This window comes from Stenella coeruleoalba, assembly GCF_951394435.1.
Source record: "Stenella coeruleoalba genome assembly, chromosome: 4".
Classification (NCBI taxonomy): Eukaryota; Metazoa; Chordata; class Mammalia; order Artiodactyla; family Delphinidae; genus Stenella; species Stenella coeruleoalba.
In genome coordinates, this window is record NC_137149.1 from 63,742,678 (window position 1) to 63,769,405 (window position 26,728).

A 26,728-nucleotide genomic window follows, 5' to 3' on the forward strand; every position below is an offset into this window, starting at 1 on the left:
CAAAGATGGGTTTATTTGGGATCAGCAGAGGATTGCAATTTGGGATCTGCAACCATATGCAGTCCCCCTCATGGCAAGGGAAGGAGAACACTTTTATAGGATGCAAAAGGATTTGGGAGGGTTGTAGTAAACAGAGAGTCCATAGCTTTTCACTGGCTGAGTCCTTGCCGGGGGAAAAAAAGGAGTCTTCCTCCTTCCTGTTGGGTTCTGTTATCATTGCAGGGCGTGAGAGTTCCCTATTCTGATCTCCCAGTTCTATTTAGTTGAGATTTACACTAATTAATTTTTTACATGTACTGAATTCAATATTTCCAAAAAATTTTCCAATTGATACTTTTTCTTTCTTTTGTAAACAGTCAGAGCACGTACAAATAATTATAATCTTGTCCCTTGTTTTCTGATCACTGTAATTTAAGCATTGAAGTTAAGGGTGTAGGCTCTGGAGTCAAAGACCTATGGGAATCCTGTCTTTTTCACTTCCTAGTATTTAACTTTGTGTTGGGCAAGTTACTTAATTTGCCATGTTTCAGTTTCCTCATCTGCAAAATGAGGTTATTATAGATTAAAAGTTAATTTACTTTTAATCTATAATATTTTAACAGCCACCCAAGCAGGCTTCCCTCTTCCAGTCCCTCTCCATTCCAGTCCAGCCTACTGAGAGCTGCCAGTATCAATCTTCCTAAAACACAGTTTTAGTATTTCATTACCTTAATCAAAAACTTTCAATAATTACTCATTGCCTCAGATATTAAAAATTCACACTCTTTTGCACTGTTTCTGATAGGATTATATAAACCTAAGAGAAACAGGTCATCTGGCCCAGACTATAGTTCTTTCTGGATTACTATCTTTTCTTTCTTTTTTATTAACTGCTTTATTGAGATGTATATGATCTCATATGATAAAATTCGTATTTTTCCCTAGAGAGATGTGGTTGGTGAGGTTTTTTATTTGTGTTTATTTTTCAAATAACATCTTTATTGGGATACAATTTGCATACCACACGATTCAACCTACAATCACCATCATAATCACTTTCAGAATATTCTCATCACCCCCAAAACAAACGCCATGCCCATTAGCAGTCACTTTCCATTCCTCCCTTCTGTTCCTCCACTATCCTCCATACCTAGGTAACCAGTAATTTACTTTGTATGGATTTCCCTATTCTTGACATTTCATAAAAATGGAATAACACAATATGTGGTCCATTGTGACTGGTTTCTTCCACTTAGCATAATGTTATTAAGGTTTATCCATGTTACACCATGTGTCAGTACTTTCTTTCTTTTAATTACTGAATACTATTTCATTGTGTGTGTATATATATCCACATATTGTTTATCCATCAGCTGATGGACATTTGCATTGTTTCTATTTTTATTGCTTGATATGAAAAATTCTGCTATGAACATTTGTGTACATACTGGTAACTTCATATTTAAAATCCATTCCTAAAACCACAACCTCTGAACTCTCGAGACATGTAATTTCTGTGTCATTTATTTTAAAATTAGCATGTGCTATCCTGTATTTGTAGTTGTCTTTTAATGAGATACTCTATCTTCCCCAACAAATTGATAGTTTCAGGACCAGAGTCCATATCTTATTTCTCCATGTACCCCTCGTGTCATAGTTACTTGAGCATCCATAAATACTGATAATTATAGTGTCATTTCTTCAAATATATGGCTTTGCCTGGGAAGAAAGATAAGAATAACCTTCTGTGGTTAAAAGCTTGAGATGATTTTTGACAAGTCCAAGACCCTTCAACAGGGAAAGGACTGTCTCTTCAACAAATGATACTGGGAAAACTGGATATCCACGTGCAAAAGAATGTAGTGGGACCCTTACCTTACACCATATGCAAAAATTAACTCAAAATGGATCAAAGACAGTTAAACAGCTAAAACTATAAAATAGCTAATACTATAAAAGCCTTGGAAGAAAACATAGGGGAAAATCTTATGACAATGCATTTGACAATGATTTTTTTTAGATATGACACCAAAAGCATGGGTGACAAAAAAAAAATTGGACTTCATCAAAATGTAAAACTTTTTGCATCAAAAGACACTATCAAGTTAGTGAAAAGTTGACCCACAAAATAGGAGAAAATATTTGCAAATCATATATCTGAATAAGGGATTAATATCCAAAATACATATATATATTTAAAAACCTCCAACAACTCAACAACAACAAAACAAACAACCTGATTCAAACATAAGCAATGGACATACATAGACACTTCTCCAAAGAAGATATACAAATGTCAATAAGCACATGAAAAGATGCTTAACATCACTAATCACTAGGGAAATTCATATCAAAACCACAATGTGATACTACCTCACACCCATTAGGATAGCTATTACCAAGAAAACAGAAAGTAATGAGTGTTGACAAAGATGTAGAAAAATCTGAACCCCTGTGAACTGCTGGTGGGAATGTGAAATGGCACAGCCACTGTGGATAATGGTATGGTGGTTCCTCAAAAAATTAAATAGAATTACCAAACGATCCACCAATTTCACTTCCGGGTATATATTCAAAAGATCTGAAGCAGGGTCTCAAAGAGAGAATTGGCACACCCATGTTCATAGCAGCATTATGCACAGTAGCTAAAAGATGAAAAAAACCCAGTTGTCCTTTGATGGATGATGAACAAATAAACAAAATGTGACATATATGTACAATGGAATCTTAAATTTTTCAGTCTTAAAAAGGAAGGAAATCCTTATACATGCTACAGAGTGGATGAAATTTGAAAACATTGTTAAGTGAAATAAGACAGACACAAAAGGACAAATATTGTCTGATTCAACTTACATGAGATACCTAGAATGGTCAAGTTCATAGATACAGAAAGTAGGATAACGGTTACTGGGGGCTGCAAGAAGAGAGGAATGGAAAGTTATTTTTTAATGGATGTACAGTTTCAATTTGGGATGATGAAAAAGTTCCAGAGATGTATGGTGGTGATGGTTACACAATGTGAATGTATTTAATGCCACTGAACAGCACACTTAAAAATGGGTAAGAGTAAGGCTTCCCTGGTGGTGCAGTGGTTAGGAATTCGCTTGCCAAAGCAGGGGACATGGGTTTGATCCCTGGCACAGGAAGATCCCACATGCCATGGAGCAACTAAGCCCCTGCACCACAACTACTGAGCCTGTGCTCCAGAGCCCGCGAGCCACAACTACTGAGCCCGTGTGCCACAATTACTGAAAACCACACGCCTAGAGCCTGTGCTCTGCAACAAGAGAAGCCACGGCAATGAGAAGCCTGTGTACCACAACAAAGAGTAGCCCCCTGCTTGCCACAACTAGAGAAAGCCTGCGCACAGCAATGAAGACCCAACACAGCCAAAAATAAAAACAAATAAATATTTTTAAAAAATGGGTAAGAGTAAATTTTATGTTTGTATATTTTACAAAAATTTCAAAAAATAAAAAAGCCTGAGATGAGGGGTTGCAAGGAAGCCTAGCAAGAACCTGTATAGAAATCTGGGACTTCCCTGGCAGCGCAGTGGATAAGAATCCATCTGCCAAGGCAGGGGACATGGGTTCGAGCCCTGGTCTGGGAAGATCCCACGTGCCACAGAGCAGCTAAGCCCGTGGGCCACAACTACTGAGCCTGCGCTCTAGAGCCCGCAAGCCACAAATACTGAAGCCTGTGTACCTAGAGCCTGTTCTCCACAAAAAGAGAAGCCACCACAACGAGACAACCGTGCACTGCAATGAAGAGTAGCCCCCGCTCACTGCAACTAGAGAAAGCCCACGGGCAGGAACGAAGACCCAATGCAGCCAAAAATAAATAAATAAATAAATTTATTTTAAAAAATAAAATAAGGGGCTTCCCTGGTGGCACAGTGGTTGAGAATCTGCCTGCCAATGCAGGGGACACGGGTTCGAGCCCTGGTCTGGGAAGATCCCACATGACGCAGAGCAACTGGGCCCGTGAGCCACAACTACTGAGCCTGCGCGTCTGGAGCCTGTGCTCCGCAACAAGATAGGCTGCGACAGTGAGAGGCCTGCGCACCGCGATGAAGAGTGGTCCCTGCTCACCACAACTGGAGAAAGCCCTCACACAGAAACAAGGACCCAACACAGCCAAAAATAAATTAATTAATTTAAAAAATAAAATAAAATGACAGAAATCTAAAAATCTAATTATCCAGTGTGAAGAATAAGGCTTTGTGTTTTTAAAAAATAATTCTATTTAGCAGTAAGTGTGCTCAGTCTACATACTAGTCTACACATATTTGAAACTCTAATTGTTGTAGTAGCTAAGTGCTTTCCTGTACTTTTCATTTGGGAAATGTAAGAATGTAGCTTCCTTAATCAAGAATACAAAACTGTGGAATACTGGGACTTCCCTGGTGGTCCAGTGGTAAAAAATCCACCATCCAATGCAGGGTACGTGGGTTCGATCCCCGGTTGGGGAACTAAGATCCCACATGCCGCAGGGCAACTAAGCCCGCAAGCCACAACTACTAAGCTTGTGCTCCTCAACAAGAGAGCCCACATGCTGCAAACCACAGAGCCCATGTGCTCTGGAGCCCGTGAGCCACAACTTGAGAAGAGAAAACCCACACACCACAACTAGAGAAGAGAAAACGTGCACACCACAACTAGAGAGAAGCCTGGTGCTGCAAGAAAGAGGCTGTGCACTGCAAGGAAAGATCCTGCATGCCTCAATGAAGACTCGACGCAGCCAAAAAATAAAAATAAAAAATATATATATTAAAAAATGTAAAAACTTATTAAAACAAACAAAAAAGAAACAAAACTGTGGAATACTAAGTTACAAAATGCTACTTTAAACTATTTTTTCTTTAACTTCCTTCCTAATGTCAACTTAATAAAATGTTATGCTAATAGGTTAAGATGTATAAGAACTCATACTACTGTTAACACATCAAAATCACTTTTTAAAATTAATTATATTAAGACTTTATTTTTATTTTTTGGCTGCACCGTGTAGCATGCATGATCTTAGTACCCCAACCAGGGATCCAACCTACACCCCCTGCAGTGGATGCGCAGAGTCTTAACCATTGGACTGCCAGGGAAGTCCCCATCAAAATCACTGTAAAAAGAATAAAATGTAGTTGCATCAAATTCTGAGCACAGAATCCTGCAGCCTGTGGAACAAAAACCACATTCACAGAAAGACAGACAAGATGAAAAGGCAGAGGGTTATGTACCAGATGAAGGAACAAGATAAAACCCCAGAAAAACAACTAAATGAAGGGGAGATAGGCAACCTTCCAGAAAAAGAATTCAGAATAATGATAGTGAAGATCATCCAAGACCTCGGAAAAAGAATGGAGACAAAGATTGAAATGATGCAAGAAATGTTTAACAAAGACCTAGAAGAATTAAAGAACAAACAAACAGAGATGAACAATACAATAACTGAAATGAAAACTACACTAGAAGGAATCAATAGCAGAGTAACTGAGGCAGAAGAACGGATAAGTGACATGGAAGACAGAATGGTGGAATTCACTGCTGTGGAACAGAATAAAGAAAAAAGAATGAAAAGAAATGAAGACAGCCTAAGAGACCTCTGCGACAACATTAAACGCAACAATATTCGCATTTTAGGGGTCCCAGAAGGAGAAGAGAGAGAGAAAGGACCAGAGAAAATATTTGAAAAGATTATAGTCGAAAACTTCCCTAACATGGGAAAGGAAATAGCCACCCAAGTCCAGGAAGCGCAGTGAGTACCACACAGGATAAACCCAAGGAGAAACATGCCGAGACACATAGTAATCAAATTGGCAAAAATTAAAGACAAAGAAAAATTATTGAAAGCAGCAAGGGAAAAACAACAAATAACATACAAGGGAACTCCCATAAGGTTAACAGCAGATTTCTCAGCAGAAACAATACAAGCCAGAAGGGAGTGGCATGATATACTTAAAGTGATGAAAGGGAAGAACTACAACCAAGATTACTCTACCCAGCAAGGATCTCATTCAGATTCGACGGAGAAATCAAAAGCTTTACACACAAGCAAAAGCTAAGAGAATTCAGCACCACCAAACCAGCTCTACAACAAATGCTAAAGGAACTTCTCTAAGTGGGAAACACAAAAGAAGAAAAGGACCTACAAAAACAAACCCAAAACAATTAAGAAAATGGTCATAGGAACATACATATCGATAATTAGCTTAAACGTGAATGGATTAAATGCTCCAACCAAAAGACACAGGCTTCATTAATGGATAGAAAAACAAGACCCATATATATGCTGTTTACAAGAGACCCACTTCAGACCTAGGGACACATACAGACTGAAAGTGAGGGGATGGAAAGAGATATTTCATGCAAATGGAAATCAAAAGAAAACTGGAGTAGCAATACTCATATCAGATAAAATAGACTTTAAAATAAAGAATGTGGGCTTCCCTGGTGGCACAGTGGTTGAGGGTCCACCTGCCAATGCAGGGGACATGGGTTCGTGCCCTGGTCTGGGAAAATCCCACATGCCGCGGAGCGGCTGGGCCCGTGAGCCATGGCCGCTGACCCTGTGTGTCCGGAGCCTGTGCTCTGCAACGGGAGAGGCCACAATAGTGAGAGGCCCACGTACCGCAAAAAAAGAAAAAAAAAAACAGGTAAAATAAAGAATGTTACAAGAGACAAGGAAGGACACTACATAATGATCAAGGGATCAATCCAAGAAGATGTAACAATTATAAATATATATGCACCCAACATAGGAGCACCTCAATACGTAAGGCAACTGCTAACAGCTACAAAAGAGGAAATCGACAGTAACACAATAATAGTGGGGGACTTTAACACCTCACTTACACCAATGGACAGATCATCCAAACAGAAAATTAATACGGAAACAAAAGCTTTAAGCGACACAACAGACCAGATAGATTTAATTGATATTTATAGGACATTCCATCCAAAACCAGCAGATTACACTTTCCTCTCAAGTGCGTACGGAACACTCTCCAGCATACATCACATCTTGGGTCACAAATCAAGCCTCAGTAAATTTAAGAAAATTGAAATCATATCAAGCATCTTTTCTGACCACAGTGCTATGAGATTAGAAATGAATTACAGGGAAAAAAACATAAAAAACCCCACAAACACATGGAGGCTAAACAATACGTTACTAAATAACCAAGAGATCACTGAAGAAATCAAAGAGGAAATCAAAACATACCTAGAGACAAATGACAATGAAAACACGATGATCCAAAACCTACGGGATGCAGCAAAAAGCAGTTTTAAGAGGGAAGTTTATAGCTATACAAGCCTACCTCAAGAAACAGGAAAAATCTCAAATAAACAATCTAACCTTACACCTAAAGGAACTAGAGAAAGAAGAACAAACAAAACCCAAACTTAGCAGAAGGAAAGAAATCATAAAGATCAGAGCAGAAATAAATGAAATAGAAACAAAGAAAACAGTAGCAAAGATCAATAAAACTAAAAGCTGTTTCTTTGAGAAGATAAACAAAATTGCTAAACCTTTAGCCAGACTCATCAAGAAAAAGAAGGAGAGGACTCAAATCAATAAAATTAGAAATGACAAAGGAGAAGTTACAACAGACACAGCAGAAATACAAAGCATCCTAAAAGACTACTACAAGAAACTCTATGCCAATAAAGTGACAACCTGGAAGAAATGGACAAATTCTTAGAAAGGTATCATCTTCCAAGACTGAACCAGGAAGAAATAGAAAATATGAACAAAACAATCACAAGTAATGAAACTGAAATTGTGATTAAAAATCTTCCAACAAACAAAAGTCCAGGACCAGATGGCTTCACACGTGAATTCTATCAAACATTTAGAGCAGAGTCAACACCCATCCTTCTCAAACTCTTCCAAAACATTGCAGAGGAAGGAACATTCCCAAACTAATTCTATGAGGCCACCATCACCCTGATACCAAAACCAGACAAGGATACTACAAAAAAAGAAAATTATAGAGCAATAGCACTGATGAATACAGATGCAAAAATCACAAAATACTAGCAAACAGAATCCAACAACACATTAAAAGGATCACACACCATAATCAAGTGGGATTTATCCCAGGGATGCAAGGATTCTTCAATATACGCAAATCAATCAATGTGATACACCATATTAACAAACTGAAGAAGAAATACCATATGATCATCTCAATAGATGCAGAAAAAGCTTTTGACAAAATTCAACACCCATTTATGATTAAAAACAACTCTCCAGAAAGTGGGCATAGAGGGAACCTACCTCAACATAATAAAGGCCATATATGACAAACCCACAGCAACATCATTCTCAATGGTGAAAAAGTGAAAGCATTTCCTCTAAGCTCAGGAATGAGACAAGGAGGTCCATTCACACCACTATTATTCAACATAGTTTTGGAAGTCCTAGCCACGGCAATCAGAGAAGAAAAAGAAATAAAAGGAATACAAATTGGAAAAGAAGAAGTAAAACTGTCACTGTTTGCAGATGACATGATACTATACATAGAGAATCCTAAAGATGCCACCAGAAAACTACTAGAGCTAATCAATGAATCTGGTAAAGTTGCAGGATACAAAATTAATGCACAGAAATCACGTGCATTCCTATACACTAATGATGAAAAATCTGAAAGAGAAATTAAGGAAACACTTCCATTTACCACTGCAACAAAAAGAATAAAATACCTAGCAATAAACCTACCTAGGGAGACAAAAGACCTGTATGCAGAAAACTATAAGACACTGATGAAAGAAATTAAAGATGATACCAACAGATGGAGAGATATACCATGTTCTTGGATTGGAAGGATTAATATTGTGAAAATGACTATACTACCCAAAGCAATCTACAGGTTCAATGCAATCCCTATCAAATTACCAATGGCATTTTTTACAGAACTAGAACAAAAAATCTTAAAATTTGTATGGAGACACAGAATACCCCGAATAGCCCAAGAAGTCTTGAGGGAAAAAAACGGAGCGGGAGGAATCAGACCCCCTGACTTCAGACTACACTACAAAGCTATAGTAATCAAGACAATATGGTACTGGCACAAAAACAGCAACAAAGATCAATGGAACAAGATAGAAAGCCCAGAGATAAACCCACGCACCTATGGTCAACTAATCTATGACAAAGGAGGCAAGGATATACAATGGAGAAAAGACAGTCTCTTCAATAAGTGGTGCTGGGAAAACTGGACCTACATGTGAAAGCTACATGTGAAAGAATGAAATTAGAACACTCCCTAACACCATACACAAAAATAAACTAAAAATGGATTCAAGACCTCAATGTAAGACCGGACACTATAAAACTCTTAGAGGAAAACAAAGGAAGAACACTCTTTGACATAAATCACAGTAAGATCTTTTTTGATCCACCTCCTAGAGTAATGGAAATAAAAACAAAAATATACAAATGGGACCTAATGAAACTCCAAAGCTTTTGCACAGCAAAGGAAACCATAAACAAGACCAAAAGACAACCCTCAGAATGGGGGAAAATATTTGCAAACGAATCAACGGACAAAGGATTAATCTCCAAAATATATAAACAGCTCATGCACCTCAATATTAAAGAAACAAACAACCCAATCCAAAAATGGGCAGAAGACCTAAATAGACATTTCTCCAAAGAAGACCTACAGATGGCCAAGAAGCACATGAAAAGCCACTCAACATCACTAATTATTAGAGAAATGCAAATCAAAACTACAATGAGGTATCACCTCACACCAGTTAGAACGGGCATCATCAGAAAATTTACAAACAACAAATGCTGGAGAGGGTGTGGAGAAAAGGGAACCCTCTTGCACTGTTCGTGGGAATGTAAATTGATACAGCCACTATGGAGAACAGTATGGAGGTTCCTTAAAAAACTAAAAATAGGATTACTATATGATCCAGCAATCCCACTACTGGGCATATACCCTAGGACAACCATAATTCAAAATGACGCATACACCCCAATGTTCATTGCAGCACTATTTACAATAGCCAGGTCATGGAAGCAACCTAAATGCCCATTGACAGACGAATGAATAAGGAAGATGTGGTACATATATACAATGGAATATTACTCAGTCATAAAAAGGAACGAAATTGGGTCATTTGTTGAGACATGGGTGGATCTAGAGACTGTCATACAGAGTGAAGTAAGTCAGAAAGAGAAAAACAAATATCGTATATTAACGCATGTATGTGGAACCCAGAAAAACAGTACAGATGAACCGGTTTGCAGGGCAGAAGTTGAGACACAGATGTAGAGAACAAACGTATGGACACCAAGGGGGGAAAGCTGCTGGGGGGTGGGGATGGTGGTGTGATGAATTGGGCAATTGGGATTGACATGTATACACTGATGTGTATAAAATTGATGACTAATAAGAACCTGCTGTATAAAAAAATAAATAAAATAAAATTTAAAATTAAAAAAAATGCTGAGCACAGTGCTTTTGCTGAGATATTTATATGATAAATATGTCTCCTGCTGCTTTCAATTATGATTTTCATTATGTTACTGTAGGGTCTCCCGAGAGTGTCTGAGTCATGGTGCTTGCTAACTTCAGAGGGTATGGGGGAATTCTTTTGTATATGCTTCCCTAAGCCTCTAGGGAAAGAGATAAAGCTGGATTGTTCACCCTGGAAAGGAGTCACTCCCTAGGATCATACAGTTGAAATGCCCAGCTATAAAGAGGTGGAAGTCGGTGTGAATCGCCACTACAGGGAGCACCAATAAAGGGAAAGATATTTATCTATTGTTCTTAGGGTAATACCTCAGTTGGCCCTTCAGAGTTTCACCTTAGTGGGGAAAGCTATAACTCTGAGCTCCTCTAAGTAATCCTGATGTAGAGGCTGTAGAGCAGGAGAGATCAACAGGCAATTTTTCTCAATAATAACAACATCCAGGAGAGTAAGAACTTACGGTTTTACCTTGGTGTATCAGACAGGATCCTGGCTGGAAGCCGGTGGATATTGAGAAGGGTTTGTTAAGAGACTGTTTACATGGGGCTTCCGTGGTGGCGCAGTGGTTGAGAGTCTGCCTGCCGATGCAGGGGACACGGGTTCGTGCCCCGGTCCGGGAAGATCCCACATGCCTCAGAACGGCTGGGCCCGTGAGCCATGGCCGCTGAGCCTGTGCGTCTGGAGCCTGTGCTCCGCAACGGGAGAGGGCACAACAGTGAGAGGCCCGCGTACTGCAAAAGAAAAAAAAAAAAAAAAAGAGACTGTTTACAAAAGTTAAAGGAAGCTGGCAAAGGCTAACAACAGCAGGGAGCTCTTGGCACCTCCAGGCTTGAAAGGATAGGGGAGCATGATTACTGGGATCTTGAAAGAGCTATAGCAGTAGCTGTAGCTGCAGTTGAAGGAAAGAGCTATCAGAACTGCGGGCTTTGGTAGGGAAAGGTAGCATTGTTAACCCTTGGCTTCATCTCCTGCCAGAGCCTTCCACTGGCCATGCTCAACTGGAATCCAGATGGTAAGAAAGCTTTCTACATGTAACAGCTACTTGGTAGCCCATACTTCCAGCATCTAGGCACACAAAGTAGAAAACATTGGAGAGTGGATTTGGAGGAGCAAACAAAGAATATCTGGCCAATTTGATGAGGCTTATATGATTTGTGAAAATCTGTATTCTAAATGAAAGATAAATGATTGACATAAGTGGGACTTCCCTGGTGGTCCAGTGGTTAAGACTCCATGCTCTCAATGCAGGGGGTCCAGGTTTGATCCCTGGTCAGGGAACCAGATCCCGCATGTGGCAACGAGGAACCAGAGTGCCGCAACTAAGACCTAGCGCAACCAAATAAATAAATATTAAAAAAAAATAATTGACATAATTGAGGGGCTGAGTAGGTAGAAGCTAGTTGTGGATTTTAATTAGCAGGAAGTCCCATGTTGACTAGTTCATGGCCTTTGAGACAAACAGAGGAAGAGGATTTTGAAGAGTAGCTTCTGGAGGATTGGGAGTTTTGCATTGGGGCTCCAGTGATTCTAGGCTCTAAAAGAGAGGCCTCTGGTTTAGCGGACAGAAAGGAATTCATGAACTCAGCAAAAACAAATGGGATGATCAGCAGAGGGCAGTCTACCAGAACGGTGGCTGGTGTATTGACTGTGGAGTATGAAGGTCCTATAGCCATGTCCCAGTTGTAGCTGCATATTCCTTGGACAGAGTGGAATTATGAGGTCCTTTCCTAAAAAACCTCCCACCTAACGAACTTCTGTGCATGACAGGAACAATAAGTAATTTAAGGCAAGGAAGCATATTCTGTGCTACTGAAACAAGCTTTCTACTCCATGCTGCAGATATTCTGAAAGCCACAATGGTGGGGTTTCTGATCTATTCTCTATATTTGGGATAATACAGTGTGCATTACAATCAATATGCAGTTTGACTGCAGATCTAAATGCTGCTTTCTACTCTTGCTGCTAGAGCTCCTCACCCCAGCTGGGGTGGGTAACAAGGAGAGGAGCTAACAAGATGGGAACCATAAGGACTCAGTGAAAGAGGAGAAAAAATGCAAAATGACTTTAGAGTTATGACTGAGTGTTTCAAAAAGAGAGTTAAATGACAGACTTGGATAGAATAGGCATTGGTAAGAGACGCAAGAAAAAAGTCTCAAAAAGCTGGCAAAACACAAGGTCAGGAAAGGGCTGTAGGAAAAAAAAAATATTGCTCTGCATTTAGAACAGGAAATTTGAATCTGTAGAGCAGTAATAGTAACTATCAGAAGCTACAAAAAGGAAGACTTGAACAGTTCCAATGTAGGCGAGTATTATCAGGGGTCAGCTAAGCACAATTATCCCTTGTCACATTTCTTTTTATGTGCTTCAACACATCAAAACACATTGTTCTGTTAGAGACATCAGAAGAGTTACCAGATGAACTTTCCTCCATCCATCTAAAGCCAATTTCACAACGTTCACATAAATAATGTTTACATATATTATATATTCTGAAATTGGGAAACTTTTTAGATCTAAATCTCATGCTTAAGCAGCACGGTATACTCAGATGTTCTCCTTTACACTCTTCAAAAATATTGAGGATTCCAAAAAGCATTTGTTTATGTGGGTTAAACAACATTGTGTTAGAAATTAAAACTGAGAAGTTATTGAAACATTTATTAATAACTATAATAAAATCCATACATGCTTATATAAATAGTATAACTTCAGTGAAAAATAACTATATTTCCCAAACAAAATCTCTTTAATGCCTGGCTTAATAGAACACAGCTGGATTTTCATGTATGTCTTTGCATTCAATACGTTGCACATGTTGTTTTGGTTGAAGTACATGAAGAAAATCCAGCCTCACGCAGATACGTAGTTGGAAAGGGAAAGAATATTTTAATAACTTTTTTCAGATAACTAAATCTAGGCAAATGGTAGTTTCTCAAAGGTTAGGTACAATATGGAATCTGAAATGTTATGAATGAACTTTTTGTATTGTTACATTAAAATCCATTGGTCTGTCTTGATCCTTGAATGGATGTTTTACCCATGCATGATTTTGTGACATCATGCATTGGTCATTTGGAAACTATTGCCTCACTAACTTATGCAGAGCTTCCAAACGTTGACATACTTCATTGCATAATTTCTAGCAATCACATTTATTAATATCACCCAACTTAATCAGAAAGGTCTTTAAGCATATTGGGAAGCTGTCAAGTCACAGTGGCAGATATGTTTTCTAAAACTCTAATTTTCTAAGCCTTAGGAGTTAGGAAAAGAAAATATTAGAACCTATTTGCCTTTGTATCATTTAAAAAATATCTGTGTGGTTTATAATGTACATACATTATATGTGTAGAACTTCCTGTATATAATTTGTTAAAAAATAAGACGCATATTAAAAAGTTTTCTTATGGGTTAAAAAAAAAACCCTCTAATTTTCAGTTGAAAGCTTGAATTTTATCATTTCAACAAATTCTGCCAGTTGTTTTCCTTGACGTGATAGGCTTACCTTGTTCATTTTTGATAAAACGCCTGCCAAATACCCAACTCTTAATAAACATAGTTTGTCTCAATCATTATTTTAAGTAAAAATGGTGTTCCATGAAAAAAGTGGCTAAGTTCAGCTTGCAACGCAACCATTTGCACAAGTGCTTTACTATGAACTTTGGTATGCAGAAGTCCTTTATGTACCTTTCCCATGTATCATATAGAATATTGACATGTACTTTAAAGTTGAAGTTTAATAAAATAATTTCTGGGGCATCCCTGGTGGTGCAGTGGTTAAGAATCCGCCTGCCAATGCAGGGGACATGGGTTCGAGCCCTGGACTGGGAAGATCCCACATGCGGCAGAGCAACTATGCCAGTGCGCCAAGACTACTGAGCCTGCGCTCTAGAGCCTGAGCCTATGCGCCACAACTAATGAAGGCCGCGTGCCTAGAGCCCGTGCTCTGAGAAGCCACTGCAATGAGAAGCCCACGCACCGCAATGAAGGGTAGTCCCCGCTCACCACAACTAGAGAAAGCCCGCGCGCAGCAATGAAGACCCAACGCAGTCAAAAAATAAAATAAAATAAAATAAATAAATTTAAAAAATTCTATTGCTTCACTGAAGACATTCTAAAGTGAAACTGGCATTTTCAAATAGTGAGTGTATAGCATTAGTAAAATTATTACTAGTAATTTTTTGCACACTACTGCTTCTACATCATCAGTGCATATGTCAACACAGTAAAAAGGCAAATAATATCTTAGTTTTATTATGATAATAGTTTGGGCATTGCACATTGACTCCTGAAGACATCTCAGGGGCCCCCCAGGTGCCTTCAGACTATACTTTGAGATGAATTTTTCCTTATCCTTGCTAGAATGCAAATCCTTTTACGATTCGAGGGTTTTTTTGGTCTTGTTCACTAGTATGCCTCCAGGGCTTAGATTATGCCTGGCACATAGTAGGCATTCAATAATTATTTGTTTAATTTATTATGTAATGAAGTAAGCAATCAGAACTAGATCATAATAGTGAAGAGCTTATAATCTGCATTACTGGAAACTCATTTTTTAAAAATTAGTTTTGAACAGGTAAAATTTACAATGGGATACATGATGAAAAGTCTCCCACTTTGCCTTCCCCAAGGAACTTAAGCTGTTTTCTCAGAGATAACCACTGCTGTCAGTTTCTCTTTTTTTCTTTTTAATGTTCTGTACATTTTTATTTTATTTATTTATTTATTTTCATTGGGGTATAGTTGTTTTACAATGATGCTGTCAGTTTCTGATGTATTTTTCCAGTGATATTTTATGGATTCACAAGCATATTCCTTTCTTCCATCACATACTTTGTGGTATACTACACACAATCTGGACTGAATAGTGGTTTTTTTAAATAAAATTTTTCTTTTGGAATAATTTTGTATTTACAGAAAATTTTAGAGAATCTTGTATACTCTACTCACTTCTACTACTGTTAGAATCTTACACAATCATAGTACCATGTCAAAACTAGGAAATTAACATTGCTACAATACTACTAACTAAATTACAGAATTTATTCAGATTTCACTAATTATGTCCTTGTGGTTCTAGGGTCCAATCCAGGATACCACATTGCTTTTAGCATAATGCTCTTTTTCCCTTAGAATGTATTTTGAGGATCGTCTCAGGTCAGTTTATATGCAGTTGCCTCATTCTCTGGAAGGACTGTAAAAATGGACTGAAAGTGGAATTTCAGGACCAATGATTATGTGCATTTAAAAATTACCAAACCTCTCTTCCTCAAAGAAATTAGCATACCCTTCTAATTAGTCTCCCAGTGATTTGAGTGTTGTAAATTTCTTTGAAGTTCCAAGATTAATATTGGGGACTGAATGAAGGTGATAAATGTAAAGTATTCAAAAAATTTTTGCACACTTCGAAATTACTATTTTTAATGTACTAGCACAAATTCACATAGCATTGCATGATTTATACATTATACCAATAATTTATTGGGCCATGACCCACATGTATAGTCGGTTCCTGTTAGGACCACTAGGGGGCTCTGCTGGAAGGGTTTTATAGTTAATTAGTCCATTTACGGGAATGTTTCGAGATGTTTTAGATTTCTAAACTCTTAAAACTTGAAAGAGATCATCTCATCCAGCTTCCTTATTTTGCAGAAGAGGAAACCAAGTTTGGCCGAGAGAGCTGGTATGGAGGAGAGCTGGAATTTAAAATCCTCTCTTGGTTCCCGCGGCAGGAGTTCAATAAATTCTTTTTTGCCATGTGCCTCCACTGAATGATTCACCCCCAGTGGCTATTTTCTTTTCTACTGCCACAATTTTGGTAATTTTTGCTAAGACGGTGTATTTATGATATTCTTCTAATAGGACACTTTACTGATTGGTTAGGTGAAAGAAATGCAAGAAATACAAACTTCTAAATAAACGTTATTACTTATTACAAAATGTTCTCTATTCAAAGCATCCCTCAGCATCAAAACCATATTAGTTACTGGAAGCCCTAGCAACCACTTTCAAATTTACTTTCCACTTAAAACATTTTACTCTTATCTTTACTCATTTATTCATTCAATATTTATTGACTGCCTACTAGCTCCAGACACTGTTGTAGACCCTAGGCTTACAGAAACTGCCCTTCGTCCCCAAGAAGCAACTATTTCTCCATTGTTCACTTTATAAACTATTTTTACAGGGCTTAGTTCAGTGGTTCTCATAGTGTGGTCCCTGAACCAGCAGCAGGAGCAGAAGCACCTGGGAACTTGTTAAAAATGCAAATTATTAGGCCCACACTACACTCCAGCAATCTTTTTTTTTTGTTTTTAAACAAGCTCTCCAGGGATTCTGATGTACATTCAAGTTTAAAAACTATGGTTTTAGTTCCACGGCTTGACATCAATTATCTAAGTAGGTCAAAGATCAACATCCGGCTTCTGAACTCTCAGGCATCTCTGTGGAGTAAGCGGTCTTAGATACAACTGAGACCCAACAATGACCATACTTAATTTAATGATTTGTTATACCTGGAAAGATCCTGGGATGATTGTAGTAACAGTATTATAACGGCTTCAGAACAAAAACGAACCGCAGTAGATTTTCTTTACCAATAGAAAATGGGCCGGACTGAGTTCCGGGACAGTGTTTTCAGACACTAGACACACACGACTACATTAATCCCGTGGGTTCTGGGTCTGGCTGAGTCAGGGCGGCGCTCTGAGCCGAGTGGGGCCGCGTGAAGCGGTCAGGTTGGATTCGAACCTTCGGTTAGAGGCTAAATTCTGGAAGCCTCGACCATATCACATTGGTTCGTACGGAGAAGGAGGCGCCGGAGAAGACCAGGGAGGCCTGGGTAGCGCCGGCCGGCGCAGAAGCCGCACCCTCCCGGCCCCAAACGCCGGCAGGGCGGAGCCACGCGGCGGCAGCTCGGGCAGAGACGCGAGGCGCGGCGCAGCGCGGCGCGGGTTCGCGACTGTGGCGTAAGGGGCTACGACGGCAGCGGCTGCGCCGCCCGGCCGGGTCAGCGTCGTGCGCATGCGCGGACCCGGCGCCATTTTGGTGGCCGGGCGCGGAGGTGATTCCACGCTCAGGAGAGCGCGGCGGCAGGGGTGGCGTTGGCCGCGTTCGTGTGCACCGGTGTGACTCGCAGAGGGAGGAGGCGGTGGAGGAAGAGGTGGCGGCGGTGGCGGTGGTCGTAACGGTGGCGGAGGAGGCGGGTACGAATCAGCTGCGGGCGGAGACATGGCCAACATCGCGGTGCAGCGAATCAAGCGGGAGTTCAAGGAGGTGCTGAAGAGCGAGGAGGTCAGAAATGAACTCCCGGACGTCCCCCACCTCAGCCCAGGGCGGGAGGGCCCTTCCAGTGGCGACCCCAATATCCCTGGTAACCCCCGGGTGGCCTGCTTTGCTGCCACCCTTCTGCTTGTGGGGAAGCAGCAGTCCCCCCCTCCTTCCGCCGTTTTCCCCTCCCCTCCCAGGGCCCTGGGATGGACGGTCTCGCGGGCGGGTGGTTTGGGGAGGAATACGGCTAGGGGGGCGGATGGAGGAGGGGCGCTTATCGGCGGGGTGTGAGCTCTAGAGAGAGCCCCAAGGCAGTGGCAACAGCTGGAAGTGTGGCTGTAGGGTGGGGAGGGAGCAGGCCGAGCCTGAGAAAGCCCGGGAAGTGGGTTGGGGGAAGGGGAAAGGTGGTAACTGGATCCGGAGAGCCGCGCTGCCCAAAGGCCCACTCTTTTTAAGGGTATTCTGGGTTATAACTGGTCTGGCCGGCACGGTCCTTTCCTTAAGGAAGGAGCGATGCGAGTCCTTAGGTATTGATGAAAGAAGGACGTTCAGAGTTACTCCCTCTCAGTTCGGTATTGGGAGAGAAGAGAAGGCATAATGGGGTGCTGTCTTCTTTGAGTGGGGGTGGGGGGATAAGGGAATTTTCACCTGAGATAGGAAATTAATTCCATATTAGACCGTTATCTCATTTCTACTTACCCCGACATCTAGGCCTCTTTTCGATTGACATCTAAAGCTTTTTGACTGGGTAAAGGCAAGTTGTTTGGTGTATTAAAGGCATTTAAATATTTTTAGCTAGGATTAGGATAAAATAATGGAGTGTACGAGAAGCTTATTTCAAAATACTGTCTACAAGTTACAGAGTGTCCCAAGACAGTGCCTCTGTGACACTGTTGTGTTGTGCCATGAAACTTCACTATGATGTCCCTCATAGTTGTCATTATGATGTTCCTCATAGTTAACTTGATTCTTACTTTTGAAGAACATCCCTATTAAAAAACATGAGGTTTCAGCAGATTAATACATTGTTATATTTCCTTTTTAAGTAAGTAGGTTTATCCCAACATATTTATATCTGAAATGATTAAAAAATTTTTGTCTTAACCTGCTCTTGAGTCCTTTGGAAATTTTAGATACTCTTGTATTAGCCGCACTTATTAATGTAAGATATTTAAAGTGTTTTAGTAATTTGACTCAAAATTATGAACGAATCAGTACAGTTTTTTTTTCATACCCAAATCAAGAAGAATGCTAGGTTGTTTTCCTCCTTGGATTCAACAAAGGGAGTTTAAAAATACTGACTGGTTATTTTCAAGATGTCACATATCATTATTGGATGTATTATTGCTATTTGTATTTTACTCTTACATTGGTACTTTAATGATCTTAATGATTTGTGAAATTCAGCATTTTAAGTATGTGATGAGTTATTAACGTAAGTCTGATAGCAGTTGAACTTTATTGGAGTCTAAAGTGATTATGTATTTTTCCAGTTAGACATGGAGAAAATTCTTTAAAATTATTTAAAAATGCCAAATCCTAGCAGATTTACTGAATGTAATAGTATATAAGTAATGATTGGTTTTACAGAGCATGTGTATGTACTCTGACCTCTGTATTTGTTCAAGTGCCAAAACTCTGAATGGAAGGATGACTTTGTATTTTTGTGGTACAGTGCAGAAAAAGAGTCGTAAATGCCTGTACTGATATACAGTGAAACAGTGATTCTAAGTTTTTCTCTAATAAGAAAATATATTCCAGGACAGTTGACATATATCTTCCTAATGAAAGTTTGCAGCTAATATTGTTGCCAGTAGCCTAAAACATTTCTTCTATGATACGGTTGTACAAGCCTGACACTTAATATAAGACTTTAATGCGTTATTTTCTATTAATTAAAAGTGGTAAGTTACTGCTCTTATAATTCATATAGTCTCTGCATTATGTGAGTTGACTTTTCACCGTGATATTCTTAGTACTTAAATTGATGCTTAAAAGAAATCTTGTATTGCTATAGTAATACATATTGTTAAAATAATACAGCTCTATATTGAGTAAGGGATGATGAAGCCTTGCTTCAAGTGACATAGTGTTTCAGAGGAAGAAAACAGAAAATACAAACAGGAAAATTTATTTTTTTAAGGACAGTACCTTTATAAATCTGGAATGAAACTTATTCCAGAAAGTAAGTGAAAAGAACATTTAGGAAAGGGTCAGATATTGGAATATATAACCAGTAAATAGCTTTATTTTTGCCAATATTTTATTTAATTGATATTTTACTAGGTCCAGTTCTATAAGTGGATTATGTTGATTATTTTCAACTCATTGAAGAACTTGTAGTACCGTCCACGTGTTTCCTTTTTATGTAGGTAAATGCAGTATTTGAGTGGCTGGTCAATTAATCAAGTATTTCCTCATGTAAATCTCCATTTTACCAAAGTTTATTTCATATGCTTGTGTTTACTAAGACTCCTGATTGATTTTAAGGATTTTTTTTTCCCCTTTTAAGTGCCTTAGTAAAGATAGCTGACATTTGCTGAATTCGGGCCATAAGAAGTTTTAAGTGGCCACTGTTGGAGCGTGTTGTTAGTTAAAATACAGCCTCCAAGATAAATTAAATGTGAAAAGCACAGTGCAGAATAGTGGGAGGAGGCCACCCTTTGTATCAGAAGTGGGAGAATAAGTGTATTTGTCTGTATAGATGAAAGGATTAATGAGAAATTGGTAACATTGATTGCTTCTCTGTCATTGGGTGTCTTGGGCAACAGGCATCAAAAGATCCCTTTTGAATTTTGAGTCATGCTAATACTTTATTTACTCAAAATAAATAAACCATGTAGGCCTTTTTTCCTGAAACTGTGTTTGGAAGTCTGTCCTTTATGTGTCAGGTTTATTTAAATCTGAGTGTGAATTTTAAGTAATGTTTCAAAGTTGCTAGGCATGGAAAATTGATTTAAAGTACATTTTATGGTTATTTTTTGAGTTGAATTACATAAGTGAGTTGTTGCTTATGAGGATAGAATAAAACTATAATCTGTATTCATAGGTTGTATTATTATTTACTATCAATTATTATTGGATTAACAATTAACCACCATTTGTAGAGGAGCTCTCAGTTCCATTGGTTTATATACATTATTGCTAATTCTCAAGAACAGGTCTTTGAATTAGATTTCTTATTTCTTAGATGAGAAAATTGAGATTCAGAGAAGTTAAATTATTTGTCCGCAAATGTGTAGTTTTGAGATGTAGATCTAAGTCTGCTTGTGTTTATATTGTACTATGCTGTCATGACTTGCCAAAGGTAGGCATACTTTTAATTATTTAAAAATAATTGAACCTGGTTTGTATTACTGATTAAAGGATTTAAACACAACCTAATTTGTTAGTTTAAACATTAAAATAAGTGTTACCTGTAATTAAAGGTTTACTTGCATTTCAATATGGAAAATATTTTTAAATTTGATGTTCAGTGAAGTAAAATGCCCTTATATCAGTGCACATACTCTTGCTTGTTCTTGTGCTGTATGGTACCTGTAGTTTTTTTCATATTGTAGCTGCACTTTGCTAGCTAGGATTTTCTAGGATTCTCATAGGGAATATTTAAATCTATGGCATTAACAAATTGGTTTCATGAAAACTACTATTGTATACGTTTTCCTTAAGTATTTAAATGGATTTTTGTATCTTTTATTTTAAATTTTATATATTTGATTATTCTGTGTAGAACTAGTTGCAAATCTTTAGAAGAAAGTCTCTTGATTTCTATAGACCATGCAACCTTGGCACTATGTGGGGCAGATAATGAATTCTTTGTTGTGGGTGGTTCTCCTGTGCATTGTAGGATGTTTAGCACTATCCCTGACTAATAGCACTAGATGCCAATAGCACAGGCAATCCTCCCTCCACCTCCCTACCCTCTCCCTGCCAATCATATCAACTAAAAATGTCTCCAGACTTTGCCAAATGCTGAGAACCACTGCTGTAGACAAAACTCTTTAGAAGAACATTTAAGACTGTTAACTAGGTAGGATGTGTAGTATAATTTCTCTAAAAGTTGAATGAATGGGAAGTAAAGGTACAAAAAATTATATAGCATGGCTCTACTAGGTTTGAATGTTCTGTTTTTGTTTTAAGACTTTGACCCTTATCAATTAATTATCATCATTTTCTTTTAAACGTTTTCCTTTTTGATGTAAGGAAAAAGCTGAAATTTCCTGCTATAAACTAATGTTACCAGAATTTGAACAGTTTTTTACTAATAGAAAAGTGGTATGTTTTTACAGTTATGTAAATTATACATCAGTTTAACTTATTTAGATAGTGTGCCTTAAGAGGTTCTGGGTGTAGGTTGAGCAAGGAAAGTGTTATAGATTTGAGGTAAAAAAAAAAAAAACAACAAAAAGCCTGTCCAAGTAATACTCTTTGGGGTGCATTTCTCTTCTCTCTCTCTCTTTTTTTTTTTTGGTTATTATAAAGGCTTTGATCTCTGTCTGTCAGGCACAGAGTTAGATGCATTTGGGATCCCTTTGCAGGTCACCCCTTTGTAAAGAATATATATTCTTATTTCTCAGTAAATATGTTATCAGCAGTTATTGAGCATATTGACAACAGCCCTAAAAGACTTACCTGGTTGGAGGAAGATAAAAATGTTAGATGCAAAAAATCAATGCTATGGGAGTTCTGAGGGTATGTGTATGTAGGGAGGTTCTTGAGCTAGGTTCCAAAGGAAAGTTAAGACTGACTTCGAATTTCAGGAGACAGTCATAAAGGAATTACAGGAATACTGTAATTTACAAGTAAATGATCTCTTCTGTAGATGCCTGAACTGGAACTAGGGAGCAGGGTTATGGACAAAATTAGGCAAGAAACACATTTTTATATATATGTGTGTATATATAAATATATATATATTTATATATTTATTTTAACATGTTTATTGGAGTATAGTTGCTTTACAGTGGTGTGTTAGTTTCTGCTTTATAACAAAGTGAATCAGCTATATATATACATATACCCCATATCTCCTCCGTCTTGTGTCTCCCTCCCACCCTCCCTATCCCACCCCTCTAGGTGGTCACAAAGCACCACATTTATATATTTATAACAAAAAGGTTACACAGCTCTGATATACACAAACATAGTTGTGGAATTAGAACACATAAGTTTTCTTTGGAGAAAAAACCACCTTTTTCATATCAAAATAATAAATGGTAATATACAAAGTACATACAATAAAGTGTGACCAGCACCCAAAACAAACAGAATATTAATATTACCAGCACCATCAGAATCCCCACACCCCACCCCTTTCCAGTCATTTTCTTGGTTTTTAATAGCACAGACTAACTTTGAGTATGTTTTTTTTTGTTTTTGTTTTTGTTTTTGCGGTACGCGGGCCTCTTACTGTTGTGGCCTCTCCCGTTGCGGAGCACAGGCTCCGGACGCGCAGGCTCAGCGGCCATGGCTCATGGGCCCAGCCGCTCTGCGGCATGTGGTATCCTCCCGGACCGGGGCACGAACCCGCGTCCTCTGCATCGGTAGGCGGATTCTCAACCACTGCGCCACCAGGGAAGCCCTGAGTATGTTTTTTTGTTTTTTGCTTTGAGTATATTTGAGTAAAAGGATAGACATAAGAGCATATACTATATGATTTCATTTTAAAGGTTTTCAAAAGATGACTTTCAGAGTCTTTGTTCAAAGCATGCATTAACAGTGTCTTAGAAAATGTGTTGAATGTTAAAGTTGAAAGAGACCTTAGATCTAGGTCAAAAACTTCATCTATAAGATCAGGAAACTGAGGCCTAGAGAGATTGATTGTTGCTCAGTGACTCAGATCTGGTTAATGGTGAACTTCACCCAAGCTTTTGGCATACCAGTTTACTCCAACCATTATATATGGTTGCTTTATGGGACTATACTTTTCATAAACAATATAAAAGCTGAATGCTAATAAAACTAAGTACAACAGTGGGTGACAGTTCAATATTGAGTATTGTATTTAAATATATTTTGCTTTTCTCTCTTACTGTGAGAAAAGTCTGCCAGGAGGCAGAGATACTTACTTCCCCAAGCATGATGTAGTGAGTTTAGCTTAGTGATTAAGAGTGTGGGCTTTGGAATTAGATCAGCGTTCAGTCCTGGCTTTTCTACTTAATACCTACAGCACTGACTGTTTCAGCTTTCTTATCTGTAAATAGGGAGATCAAGAGAGGCTTTACAGTGCTTAGAGCAGTGCTTGGAACATTCAGTAAATGGATAGCTGCTAAGATGTCAAAATTAACTGTACTTTCATACTCTGCTTATTGTTGTCCTTGGACCATAAAGGTTTCCTTCAATGGTTTAGTGATAGCTCTACGGGAATTTGCCTCCAGAAAAGGCTTAATAGCATGATGAGGGACTTTAGTACTTCTGATATTGTTTCTTTGTGTGCAAATAACCTTTGGGGGCTGGTGGCCAAGGGGAATACAAAAGAATGTATGTGGGCTTTGTTCTGAAGATGTTGGTTAGTCTTTCTTTAGGAGACAGTTATAAATTGGAGAGAAGTTTGTGTTAAAATGACCTTTCTGAGTGAAAAAGAAGTAAATTATTTGGGAGCCTTTCATATAATATGGAGTAATGGGATTATTTTGGACTTCTTGACATGGCTCTGGTCTTCTTTAACTGGACCATGGAATCCATATGCTAATCCTCTGGTGTGTAATCTTGAATTCCTTTGTAAAATCCCTATTTTAAAGTTGGGTCTTGGAAACTAGAAAGTCGTGGTCACATCCATGTGACATCTGTCGTATGTTCTGTTATGTAATTCTGAAAAGGTGAGACAAGTTCATTTCATTCAAAACCCTTGTCCTTTTCCTCCCTTCGTTCTTTACTTTTACTGCAAATTTAACATTTATTTATTTATTTTGGCTGCTCCGGGTCTTAGTTGTGGCACGTCATCTTTAGTTGCGGCATGTGGACTACTTAGTTGTGGCATGCATGCGGGATCTAGTTCCCCGGCCAGGGATTGAACCCGGGCCCCCTGCACTGGGAGCATGGAGTCTTACCCACTGGACCACCAGGGAAGTGCCTTTACTGCAAATTTAAAACAGTAACTACCTGTAGTTGAATGTCTACTATCCGATATTTTATATATATCACAGCCTTATGAGATGGGTGTTATTCTTGTTTTATGGATTAGAAAGTTGCAGCTCTGAAGAAATTAAGTAAGTTTCCTCAGTGTCGAGTAACTTGGTGGAACAGGGGTTTAAAACCAGGTCTCTGACTCTGTTTACTGGTTATGGTGGAAAGAATAGAGTATAATCATATCTGCTGCTTGCTTCCTATCCATTATCTTTAAAGATGTTTAAAAAAATTATATTTTAGACTTAGAAGTTAAGAAATAATATATGAACACCTTTATATCCATGGTCCAGATTTAATAGATCTTAACTCATACTGGGTTTAGCCCTTCCTCCACCTCCCCAAGAAATAAAACAAAACATACAGACAAAGCTCATTCTGTTCTCTTTCCTTCTTTAAGTAACCACTATGCTGGGGTTGAGTATATCCCCCCATTCATATTTTTGTTTTTACTATTGATAAACACAGTATTTTTGAGTGTAAAATCACTTTTTAGTATTTTAAACTTAAAAAAATTTTTTTTTCATAGATGGTTTATAATATTCTACATCTCCTGCAACTTTTCTTCTCAGCGTTGTTTTTTGAGATTTATCTGTGACGATGCATATGCTCTAGTTCTTCAATTTTATTTTTTTAAATTTTTTTTTTTTTTAGTTCTTCAGTTTTAAACTACAGTTGACCCTTGACCAACATGGGTTTGAACTGCATGAATCTATTTATATGCGGATTTTTTTCCATAGTAAATACTGCAGTACTACACAATCCACTGTTGATTGAATGTGAAGATGTGGAGGAACTGGGTATATGGAGGGCCAACTATAAGTTATGCTTGGATTTTTGTCTGAGCAGGGGGTCGGTATCCCTAACCCCCCTCGTTGTTCAAGTGTCTACTATGTAGAGTATTTCATGTCACAGTTTTAAAAATTCATCCTCTTATTGATGGCGCATAGTTCCAACTTTTAGAGATTATAAAAAAGGATGCATTGAACATTATTATAGTTGTTTTCTTGGGCACATAAGGGTTTTATAGGAAGTAGACTTTCAGGATCTGAGTGTATTTGCATCTTCTACATGACTTGATATTGCATCATTATTCTCCCAATGATTGTATCAATTTACACTTGCTCTAGAAGTAAGTAAGAATTCTAGGGACCTGACATTTGGAAGGTTTAGATTTTTGTCAGTCTGATGGATATGAAATGATAGCTTATTTTAATTTTCATTTTCCTTGTCAGTAGAGATATTAAGCATGTTTTTGTGTTTATTGGCCATAAGGCTTTCTTTTGTAAAATTAGTGTTTGCATTCCTTACCCTTTTTTTTTTTTTTTTTTTTTTTTTTTGCGGTACGCGGGCCTCTCACTGTTGTGGCCTCTCCCATCGCGGAGCACAGGCTCCGGACGTGCAGGCTTAGCAGCCATGGCTGACGGGCCCAGCCGCTTTGCGGCATGTGGGATCTTCCTGGACCGGGGCACGAACCCGTGTCCGCCGCATCGGCAGGCGGACTCCCAACCACTGCGCCACCAGGGAAGCCCCATAAAACTTTTCATTGTATTTTTAAAAAATATTTATTTATTTATTTTGCTGCACTGGGGTCTTAGTTGTGGCACGTGGCATTTTCGTTGTCGCATGCAGGATCTTTTAGTTGCAGCATTCAGGCTCTAGTTCCCTGGCCAGGGATCAAACCTGGGCCCCCTGCATTGGGAGCGACGAGTCTTAACTGCAGGATCACCAGGGAAGTCCCTCATCCTGTATATATTTAAGTGCACAATTTCAGTGGCATTAAGTGTGTTCACATTGTTGTACAACCAATACCACCATCCATCTCCAAGACTTTGCTTTTTGTAAAATTGAAACTCTGTACCCATTAAACA

General features: G+C 38.6%; 2 protein-coding genes across 5 annotated transcripts in view; both read left to right on the forward strand.

Annotated features, from left to right (window-relative positions):
• Nucleotides 1-26,728, forward strand: part of LOC307185216 (SCAN domain-containing protein 3-like) — a 546,171-nt gene that overhangs the window by 315,994 nt on the left and 203,449 nt on the right. The window lies entirely within an intron of this gene.
• UBE2K (ubiquitin conjugating enzyme E2 K) overlaps nt 17,569-26,728 on the forward strand; it is a 104,970-nt gene continuing 95,810 nt past the window's right edge. For all 4 annotated transcript variants that reach the window (XR_013827911.1, XR_013827912.1, XR_013827913.1 and 1 more), the window contains exon 1: nt 17,569-17,756. Coding sequence is in view for 1 of the 4 variants with exons in the window: in XM_079919123.1 (XP_079775249.1) it covers nt 17,694-17,756 (63 nt within the window). In the remaining 3 variants the exon portion in view is untranslated. The remainder of the gene's footprint in view (nt 17,757-26,728) is intronic.